This window comes from Bos taurus, chromosome 7 (genome assembly GCF_002263795.3).
Source record: "Bos taurus isolate L1 Dominette 01449 registration number 42190680 breed Hereford chromosome 7, ARS-UCD2.0, whole genome shotgun sequence".
Taxonomy (NCBI): Eukaryota; Metazoa; Chordata; class Mammalia; order Artiodactyla; family Bovidae; genus Bos; species Bos taurus.
Window position 1 is genome coordinate 4,771,402 of NC_037334.1, and position 10,944 is coordinate 4,782,345.

A 10,944-nucleotide genomic window follows, 5' to 3' on the forward strand; every position below is an offset into this window, starting at 1 on the left:
CGAAGCATCTTGGGGGGCTCAGCATGGATGAAGTTTGTTGAATGAATAAATGAACGCGTGGGTTGGGAGTCAACTGAGCTGAGACTGGGAAGTGAGAGTGAGTTGATGAGGTAGCAGTTAGTTGGGGTGTTATTGGGGGACATATAGTCATTGAGTCTCAGCAAGAAGGAAGCAGGCCTGCCGCCCCTGCCCCTCCCGTGAGAATCCCGATTCTTGAGGCCTTCCGTGGCGGGAGGGGAACGGGGGCGGGTCTCTGGGTCTTCTTTATTCTTCCCCTCTGCACTTCACTCGGCACCAGTTCCTCTTCCCCATGAGTAGCTGGGTGCAGAGCGTGAGGAGCGCCAGGCATCGCAGTGGATCGGAATCCGGGGAGGGTCGGACCCTCTGACCCCCACGTCCAGGCGAGCCACCACTCCGCCGGCAACTTCCAGCACGACCGAGGACAAGGCCAGGCAGTAGGACCAGAAAGGTAGGAAGGAGGCATTGGAACTTGGGTCTGTGCAAACCAGAGCCGGGGGCGGGGGGGGGGGGGTGGGGGGGTGGGGGGGCGGTACTCGTTAGCGCTGCAACCCAAGACTCAGACCCAGACTCCCAGTCCCCTGCAGGTCAGTAGAAAGGCAGAGGGGCGGGGTCGTTTCCGGGGCAACAGCTCATTTGCATATAGTCCTGTCTTGGCCGGCTAGCTCTCCCGAAATATCTGGGGAAATTGGGCAACCTAGCCCGAAGGGGCACATCTGAAAGAAAGGGAAGGGGCTGACTGGGCCAAGTCACCTCTTTGCCTTTCAAGCCCCTGAGGCATCAGGGTTAGGTACCCATTCCCCAGAAGGGGAGACTGAGGCCAGAGCCAAAGAGGAGCAACCAGCGAAAGGCTGCGTTTTAACACTTCAGAAGTGGCCTGAGCTATAAAAATATATACATCTATCTATCTATCTATCTATCTATCTCTCTCTCTATATATATATATATATATACAAGCGGCAAGGGGGAGGGTGACCACAAGCTGAGGTCGGGGCTTGGATTCCCGTGTCTCTGCCTAGGTTGCCTGAATGGGGGGTCCCCTGATGTGGGCGCTCCTGTTGCCACTGCTGCTGCACCAGGCAGGCAGCCAGACGTCGTCATGCAGCGTGCTCTCGGGGTACATGGACTGGACCAAGGAATACTTTGACACTTGCCTCAACTTCAGTGGCAAAATCCTGACCCAGCTACCTCAGAACCAGTCTCTGCGGGCCAGATCCGTGCAGCTCCTCGACCTGTCTGCGAACGGCCTTCAGCGGCTCCCGTGGTCCTTCTTCAGGGACCTGGAGCAGCTGCAGTTGCTGATTGTGACCAACAACTCCTTGGACTTCGTGGACAGGGCGCTGGCCGAGCGCTGCGGCCTCGAACTTCTGGCTGACTGCAGCTGTGCCCTGTTAGACTGGCACACAGATCGGCAGGATAACTGCTCTGGCCCAGAGCTTCCAAGGTGCCTGGATGTGCCCACCGGTGCCTGGCACAACCTCTCTGTCTTCTTGGACGTGAGCTGCCCCTCTGGCCTGACCAAGATAGCCATTGGCGCCCTGGCGGCCAGCGGAAGCCTGCTCCTTGTGCTTGCTATTGCTGGCCCGGTACTGGCCTGGAGATTCTGTAGACATCGGATGGACCAGAACCTGAGCAAAACCTGGGCTTCTCAGGATGGCTCCAGGTCTGGCTCGGGCCGGCAGCCAAGGTACAGTAGCCAAGGCCGCAGGCCTAAGTCCCCAGCCAACACCCCGCCCAGATCTTCCACCCCTGACTACGAGAACATGTTCGTGGGTCCACCGGCTGCCAGACACCAGTGGGATGAACTCAGGTGAGTGACCCACACACGTGTGTCTGTGAGTCTCTGGAGCTGGATGGCCAGGGTCCAACTCCTGGCTCTGCCTCTCATAGGCTGTGTGATCTAAGGCAAGTAGTTTCCCCTCTTTGGGCCTCAGTTTCTTCCTAGATAAAATGGAGTTAATAACAGCCCTCTGCCTCACAGAGCTGGGATAAGAATTAAGTGAGTTCCTGTATAGAAGACACACGTCCCCCCGCATGACCTGCAAACCCAATTTCTGGCTGACAAGGATGTGGAGGGAGGAGGCAGGTGTTCAAGGTGGTGGGGGCTCTGTGGTCGTGGTCAGCAGCCTAGGCTTAGATCTCGTGTGACCCCAGGCTGCCTTTGAACCTCTGTTTCTGTCTCTGTAAAATGAGACCACATCCCCATCTCCCCCTGACACATAGGAGATGCCAAGAAAGCCATCTGTATCTCTCTACCCCCACAAAGCCCTGCCCCCCAAATGGGCTAGGCTTAGACAGATGGGTCTGTTTCCAGGTTGGATGAGAGAGGGGGTTTCTGGGGGGCAGGCACAAGGAGGAACAAAGCCCTGGAGGTGGGAGAGGACAGAGACTGCTGTGAATGTGTTTCAAGAAGGCAAGACTTCAGGGCTGAGGTTGGAGGGGGCTGGGAGGACCCAAGCAGGAAGGGAAGAGGGTCACAGCAGAATCCAAAAGATGGGGAGGCCTGTGGGAAGTTATTGATGAGAAATGAGAGCACATGCAAAGCAGATACAAATACGGCTCAAAAGCAGAAGTGGTCTGCGGTAGGGAGTAGAAGGCACCAGACTTCCTAAGGCAGTGTATGTTCTGATGCCCGCCTCTGCTTCGCTGTCCCCAAGATCTCAGGTCCAGGCTCCTCTAAAAACATTGTTTACAACAGAATGTGTCAATCTCACCCTACACCTCACAGTTGCAGAAATAGAGTTTCTGGAAATTCCCTGGTGGCCCAGTGGTTAGGACTCTGTGGTTTCACTGCTGAGGGTACAGGTTCAATTCCTGGTCCAGGAACTAAGATTCCACAAGCTAGGCGGCCCAGCCAGAAAAAAAAGAAAGAAATGGAGGTTCTGGGGGGCAGGAGAATGGCTTGCTCAAGGTCAGAAGCAGACACTAGAACAAACCCTGACTTCCATCCCCATACAACCATTTATGTATTTTGGAGTAATTTATACTAAAGTATAAATGACTGATAGACACCACTTAGTCTATAGGGCCTTTGTTCCAGGAGGAGCCAGGAGTGGGGTTAGGATGTTCTGGAGGCAGGAAAGTTCTTCTCTGGGGTCTTGCCCACCATAGCAAGACATTCCTAGAAGCTACCTCCTCCCCAATCTATTCAATGGGGAAACTGAGCCTCAGAGATTTATTTTTGTATTGAGGCCCAAAGTCAGTTGCTTCAGGAGACCTGGGGGAAAATTTCCCATCTGAAGGGGCACTGATTCAGCTCCAGGCACCAGAGCTTCCAGTTTTTCAAGAGGAAACCAAAAACTAAATTTGAATGTAAAAAAAGGGCAACTATCTCAGCTTTAAGGAAGGAAAAAAAAAAAAACCCTGCCATGACTCAAGGTCCTCGGACCACAGCATTACAGTGCTGAATGCACAGAATCTTCCCTGAATCGCTGCTCCCTGCTTGTTTTCCTCACAGAAAGTTGGGCCAGGCTGGGAGACCACTGCCAGGGTCCTCACTCCTCTCATATGTAATTTCTCCAGGGGATCTTCCCGACTCAGGGATCGAACCCGGGTCTCCCGCATTGCAGGCAGACGCTTTAACCTCTGAGTCACCAGGGAAGCCCCATAGGTAATTAGGAGTGGACTCAATCACCATGAACTACTTTGCCTCTAAAAGCTGATGTGCCTGCTCCCTGAGTCCTGCCTGACCTCCCATCTGTCTTTTCCCCATAGGTCTCCCCCTTCAGAGGGCGGCGACTTCTACATGACCTATGACAGCCTCCAGCATGAATCCCAGCCTGTCTACTGCAACCTGCAGTCGCTGAGCCAGGTCCCATTGGATGACGAGGAGTATGTAGTCCCTGGGCGCTGAGCAACATCTTCACCATCTCAAACTCCAGCCTGTCCCCTTCCAGGTGATGGGGCATTCTGGCTCCTCCCTGACTTCAGTCCTCCTGTCTGAGGAATGGGACCAGGGGAGGGTCATCCTTGAGGCCCCAGAGCGGCTCTAGAGCCCCATCCCTAGCCCACTCTGCCCCCCCAGGCCACTCGGCTGCTAGAAGGGGAGGAGAGACCCCAATGCGGATGGGGATGGGAGAGTCAATTTGTGAACTCTGTTGGCATTCCCTGTCAGTGTGCAAGCATTGCCCAAATAAATTCTTCAGGACAGACGAGGCTTGGTGAGTGGGCTCCTCAGAGTGCGGATTTCTTGAGCTCCCAAGACAAGAACTCTGAGACTCCTCAATTGCTCCCAACCACCCAGTCTCTCCCCTCTGTCTCTTTCAGGCCCCCTTCTCAGATGCCTGGTATCCAGTCTTGGCCCCCAAGGCAGCCCACACCAGCCTCAGAAGGGTCTTTATAACTCAAGAATAGGACTGTGCTCCTCCCCTGCTCACACACCCTCTATGGCTCCCCAGTGCCCCCAGATTCTCAGCCTGGTGGTTGAGACCTGCGTGGACCCAGCCCTGTCCAACTCACCACCCTCTCCCATTCCTCCGCCCTTCTGATCTGGGCCTCCTCTCCCATCAAGCTCACTTCCCTCCTGCAGCTTTCATTTCCTGACACCCCTTACGCATGCCATCTGTCTGCCCAGATTGCCATCCCCTTCCACATCTTCTTACTCTTAAGCATCTGTATGCAGGTGTAGAACTCTGGCCTGGGCATCAGGAGGCACGGGTCCAATTCCTGACCCCGTCGTGAAATCTCTGGGCATCGGTTCCCCCACGTGTAAAACAGGGTGATTAGAATTGGTCTCTAAGGTTGCTTTAGCTCTAGTATCTTGAGACACCGTAATCATCCTTCGGGGTCTAGGTACAGCGCCACTGCCACTCCAAGAAGCCGTTCCTGGTTCTTCCTCAGGTGGTTTCATCACTGCCCAGCTCATGCCTCAGCTGGGTTTCCTGTCAGCTGTCCCCAGCCTGGCTTCTGTCAAGCCCTCAAACTACGGGAGACAGAGCTGGACACAGACAGCCCCAGTCCTGGGAGGTCAAGCCTGGACCAGAGGGAAAGTGAGAGCCAGGATCCCCAGAGAGAGATGAATGAAGGCGTTTTTAAAAGGCCGTATGTAAGAGGGGAATCTGGAGTGGGTTTTGAAGGATGCATAGGTGTTTGAGAAGTAGAAAGGACAAGGCACGCTGGGCAGGGGGACCAGCTTGGAGGCATGAAAAGACACAGGGGCAGTGGCGTCCAGCAAAGGCAACACTTGGTGTTTGGGGAAAGACTCAGCGTAGCCTCTGCTGCCTTTGGGTCATCCTGACATTGAGTCTTATTGAATCACACCACCTGGGAGTGATCCAAAGTGGGAGAGGTGACCTATGAGGGTCTTCAGCTTCCTTGCACCCCTGCATCCCGGTCCGACATGGCTCAAGCCCCAACTCCTGCCCACAATCATCTATCTCCGTCCGTTCACTAATGCATTGCCTGGGTTGACTCCTTGGCGCAGTCCTTACTGCAAATCAGCTGCTCCCCTATGACTGCTCTCTTACTCATCTATCTTGTTCTCATTTGTCTCCTGCACTTGACCGAGCTGGAATGGAGTGGTTTTTGCCTACCTTGTCACTTCCTCTCCTCAGGGTGCAGCCAAGGCCTGGCACAAAGTGGGTACACATTAAATACATTCAGGGGCACCTAGTCATTCCAATCTGCCTCTGGGTGGGGGGCTTCTCGGGACACGTTGCACTCACTGCTGGAGCTGGAACTGTCTCCTCCAGACCCCTGTTCCAGTTCCTCAGGGTGAACAGGCAAGTGAGGAGGGGGCTGGACTTGGCACATCTCAGCAATTCCACGATCCTAAGTAGAAAAGGATTTAACCTGGGAGATATGACGTGCATGAAAATTTCACACCTTTTGTCTCCCTACTCTCTCTTTTTTTTTTTTTTGACACTGGTATGAGGCATGAGCCATGCTCAGCTCCCTGACCAGGAGTCGAACCCATGTCCCCTGCAGTGAAAGCATGGAATTTTAACCATTGGACCACCAGGGAAGTCCCTCCATGCATGCTCTTTTTATATGAAAGGATAGACGCACCATTAACATGAAGGGAGGTGCCACAACAGCAGAGGGAAGGGGACTCCTCTAGGTCGGTGGTGGATTCACACACAGTGCACTTGATGGCAGATGGACGTGACTCTGGGCTGCCCATGTTTGGAAGGGGACCCCCATGGGGGGAGAGACTGCAAGATGGTGATCAAGATGGGGCCAGATACCTACAGAGACAGGAGTACCAAGAGAGAAGACATGGAGGGAGAATAAGACCCCAAAGGGTCTCAGAAACAAAAGCAGAGGAACAGGGAGGTAGAGAAACACAGAAACAGCGAGAGGGATGTCCCCGGCTGCCTGTGGGTCCCATGGATGTCCTGACAGTGAAAAGAAAGTGTCAGTTGCTCAGTCGTGTCTGACTCTTTGCCACCCCATGAAATGTACAGCCCACCAGGCTCTTCTGTCTTTGTCTGCAGGCAAGAATACTGGAGTGTTGGGAGTGTTGACAGAAAACAACAAAATTTTATAAAGCAATTATCCTTCAATTAAAAGATAAATTTTAAAAAACAAAATCACACACACAAAGAGTACTGGAGTGGGTAGCTATTCCCTTCTCCAGAGGATCTTCCTGACCCAGGGATCGAACCCCGCCCCCTCCTGAATTGCAAACAGATTCTTTACCGTCTGAGCCACCAAGGAAGCCCATCGACATCATGAGCATCATCCAGTTTCCCGGCATCCCCAGAGAACGTCCTGCCACCCATTCCCTGGCCTGTTTCAATCATCCCATAACAGATCCCCTGGGGGAACTGAGGCCAACGGGGCTGGGGGTGGGGCTCTTCCCAAGTTCATTGACTCCAGCCTGGACACCACAGAGGGCTGGTCAGACAGCCTCACGTTTATTACCAGGGTTTTTCATAAACACACACCCTGTCAGACCACCCCTCCCCAGCCCTCTAGTCCCCAGGCAGACGACCCCAATAAATTAATAATAAATAGAAATATAAATACATAGGTTTGGGGGGGGGGGAGGGAGCAGACAGCAACGGTTATGAATAGGGTATTTCAGGTTCCAGGAGCCCACTAGACAGGGAAGGACAACTAAAGTCTTTCCAGTGCGTCCATGCCATAAATGAAGGACCAGGGCCGCTCACACGCAGTGACAGTCCTTGGCCACGAGGTCGTCAAAAGGCGTGAGAGACACGCGGCCATCGCTGTCTTGGTGCATGAGCACCACCGGCTCGTAGCTGGCAGGCACGCAGCAGGGCGCCGGCGCAGCATCAGGGTTCAGCCCATGTAAGCGCGCCTGCATCTGCGCGTGCGTGTTAGCGGACCGGAAATGGCTCGGGCACGCGCCGATGCACATGCGCACGTCCAGCTCCCGCGGCGCCAGCACCCAGTCGGCCCAGCCCAGGTCCTCAAGCGACGCGCGCAGGCTCTGCAAATGACAGCAGCGCCCCTCCCCGAGCGGGCAGCCGTCCCGAGTGTGAGCATGCGCGTGACGGCGCCCCCTGGTGGCGCTTGGCCGCCAGTGCAGCTCAAGCTGGGGCGGTGCAGAAGGCAATGCCTCCTGCAACTGGTCCGGTCTTGCTAACAGTCGCAGGCGTATTGAGGGACCCCGGGAGCCTCCGAGTCTGAGCTGTCGCCGTAGTGGCCGCGTCACGTCCCACGAGCTCCACGCCTTCGGGGACAGCCGGAGAAGGGCCCGATGCAGGCGGGAGGCTGCAGGGAGCCCCTCAGTTAAGTTGACCCGGGGGATGCGCAGATGCAGGTGGCCGCCTGGCCCAAGTCGCACTATGGAAAAGAGGAAAGAAAGCTAGTCACTCACAGGCCTACTGTGTGCTGAGCGCGGGACGGTGGTGGTGGTGTTTGTGCCATTTCCTCCAACACCCCAAGCTGGATCCTACCTCAGGGCCTTTGCACAGGCTACTTTGTCTACCGGCCACATTCTTCCCCTGAATCTCAGCGTGGCTGGTAACATACCCCTCCAGCCTGACTGAAATTGGCATCGATCGATTTCATTTGGTTGTCTATCATTTGCCTCCCCCAAATGAGAATCACAGCAGCGACTTCTGTCTCCTTGGTCACCACTGTGCCTGGCACACAGTAGATGCTTAGTATCCGCGGGAATGAATGTATATCTGATCTTTAGAGAGTCTGCGATTCCAACACTGTCTCTGCCTCCTTTCTCCTGGAGTCCCACGGCACAAGTGGGATTAAGGTGGGATAAAAGCTCTAGCTTCTGACTTGACTCCTCCCAGTTCCTAACGCAGCCCAGATCTTGCGCCTGCTCCGCCTGCTGGAGGCTCGGTGGAGAGAGTGAATATACTCCACTCCCTCGCTAAGACACTAGTCACATGCACCTTTAGCAGAGTCTTGGCGCGCGATTGCATCAGATTCGGAACCAGCCCAGGGAGGTTTAGCGCATCTCAGTGCACCGCTCAGTCCTCCCCGCTTCCCTTTCTTCCGCGGGACACCTGGATCTTTCCCCCCCGGGAAATCCCCCGTACAAACAGCCCTTTCCTTATATCCAAGGGCAGGGACCACACCCCCTCGCCCGACCTTGTCTCTGGGTTCTCCTGGGTTCTTTGAGTCTTCAGCGGAGGCGCTGGATTCTCTGGCCTTAGTTTCCCCATGCGACCCCGGGAGGTGTTGTAACATCTCAGATTGGCTAAGCCTCGCCTGGTCCCGCTGCACATCCGGTCTTTTGCTCCCGCAAGGGGCAACTTTCTTGCCTGGTTCACGGATGGGGAAACTGAGGCTCGGCGGTAGGTCTAAGAACCACCAGTTAGATGATTGGAGATGCCCAGGGTGGGGTCTCCGAAATTTTACTCACGTTTTGGAGTCACTATCCGGACTTGAGGAGGGGGGATGAGGTCCGGGTTCGAGTCTTCCCAGGTCTGGTTCGCTCGAAGCCGTGTCAGCAGATCTTCGTAGCGTTTCCGCAACTCCCGGAATCTGGAGATGTCCGGGCTGGAGTGCACGTTTGAAGGTCCCTGGAAAGTCTGGAGATGCTCCTGGGTCAGAGACAGGGCGCCTCCCGACCGCAGCCAGGAGAACATGAGCAGCATCAGCAACATCCGAGAGCGATGTGGTGCTGCCGGTCTCTGACCAGGCATGGCTATGTTAGTTAAGTTCTAAACTAGGACTGACCGGTCGCTGCTGGACCGGCCTTTATATTCCCTGGACTTTGTCCGCCCCCGCCTGCCTGGTCCCGCCTGCCGTGGGTGCAGAGTAAACACTCCAGGGACCAAAACTGGGCGGGGTCTTCCGCTGCTTTTCAGAAGGCAGTGCTTTTGATGTCGGGGCGTGGGTGGGGGGGGATTGCTCCTAGGTATGCTGGGGAACCCCCCTCAAGAGCCCTCTGAGCCTCAGTATTCTCTACTGTGAAATGGTGTCATCATCCCACCTGGACTGGTGGGAAGAATAATTTTCTCAAAAAATATTTATTATTTACTATGTGCTAAACCCCATAGCAGGGATTTAAGAGATGGTTTTCTTCTCTGATGAGATTCCCCCTCTCCTCTCTGCTCAAGTCAAAGGCTGAAGATAGTGAAAAGGAAAGAAAAAAGAGGTGAAAAGGAAAGAAAAAAGAGGAAAAAAGGGCCAGAAATAGCCAGAAAGTGCAAACTGGGGCAAATCATTCCTATCCATCACACCTCTATTCCTTCACCTGGAAAGTAAAGATTGAGACTTTCACTTGAGAGAAGGTCAAACAAGGTATAAAGGACAGGGCCAGGCACAGAACAGGTGCTTGATAAACTGGGTGTTTTTGCAGTTACTCATCCTCAGCTGGGGAACTCCTATCCATTCCTCAAAACCCTACTCAAAAAGCCCCTCCTCCAGGAAGTCTTCTCTGACATTACTTTTCCAGGCTCAGCAGTGTGCTTCCAACCTCATTCCTTCCTCCAGCCCTGCCTTGACCACACAGTACTGGGAGTGCGTGTACTTGGCCCTGTCTGCTCCAGACTGGCAGCTTCTTGAAGGCTTGGACAGGGACAATGGATCTGGGCCCTGATCCTTTGGCTGGGCCTGAAAAGGAGATGGCAGGGAATTAGGGTGGTGAGGCTTGGTGAGGTGGTGAGGGCAGGGAGGGCTGCTGTCAAATTTAGCTGCTAGATAATGGAGGGGCAGCAGGTACTCCAGGAATACCCTTCCTCCTGGGGCACCCAGACCTTGTTCTACTGCTTGGGACTCCTGGCCCCAGGCATCCTTCCCTGTGCGGGCTCCCAGCTCCCTGGCCTCAGAGAGGGTGGGCAGCTGTTCAAAGCAGATCGTGGGGGTGTGTAAAGTGTGAAAAGGATATGTGCAGGGAAGGGGCTCAAGGACTTATTAGGGGTCACACAGAAAGGATCCCCGTGAAAGAATGGAGTCCAAGTCTCTGCCACCCCTGGCACACACCCACTTGCTGTGTGAGCCAAGCTATGCCTCCAGCACCCCCTGAGGCTCAGTCTCAGCCTTTATGCAGGGATTCAGAGGTTCCCCTGGCGATGCTCTGGGCTTAATAAACACACGAGTAAATGCGCTACCATCCCGACTGTGGCTGTTCGGGAGGCTGGGTCTTCTGCACCCACATCTTGGCACACAGAGTAAGTCCTCAGTAAAGGGTGCAGGACTGAAGGGACAGGGATGCCCCACAGCCACCGCACCACACCCTCCTCCCGACCCCCACCCCCCCTGCAGAGGCCAAACCCTGGAGGCAAGGCAGAACGCTGAGTAATGCTTAACACGGCAGGGGCTATTCAGCCAGGATCATCATGCCCAGGCTTGACTAGGGGTGGGTGGGGCAGAGGGGGCGCTGTCTGGGATGGCATCACTGCAAGGTCAATATGGTGAGAAGCCAACATTTACTGGACTCCAGGCTGTGGGCACAGTTCACACGCACTCCCGTTAATGGATAAAGGAACTAAGCCCCGGGAGACTGGTGTGTGTCTAGGGCTGAAAGGTTGGACTCCACAATGGGCTTGG

The 10,944-nt window shown here is 54.8% G+C and overlaps 2 protein-coding genes across 3 annotated transcripts; one reads left to right on the forward strand and one right to left on the reverse strand.

The window, feature by feature from the left end:
• The first annotated feature begins 310 nt into the window (after positions 1 to 310).
• Positions 311 to 4,170, forward strand: LRRC25 (leucine rich repeat containing 25). Of its 2 annotated transcripts, none has more exons than XM_005208421.5 (3): positions 311 to 469; positions 1,038 to 1,705; positions 3,733 to 4,170. In XM_005208421.5, exons 2-3 carry the CDS (start codon positions 1,047 to 1,049, stop codon positions 3,869 to 3,871), a joined length of 798 nt encoding a protein of 265 aa, XP_005208478.1. In that variant the 5' UTR covers positions 311 to 469; positions 1,038 to 1,046; the 3' UTR covers positions 3,872 to 4,170.
• Positions 4,171 to 7,126: 2,956 nt separating this feature from the next.
• Positions 7,127 to 9,095, reverse strand: GDF15 (growth differentiation factor 15). The gene is made up of 2 exons (NM_001206298.2): positions 8,813 to 9,095; positions 7,127 to 7,770 (listed from the first exon to the last, which is right to left on the reverse strand). The coding sequence occupies exons 1-2, from the start codon at positions 9,093 to 9,095 to the stop codon at positions 7,127 to 7,129; spliced, it is 927 nt and encodes a 308-aa protein (NP_001193227.1).
• Positions 9,096 to 10,944: the final 1,849 nt, after the last annotated feature.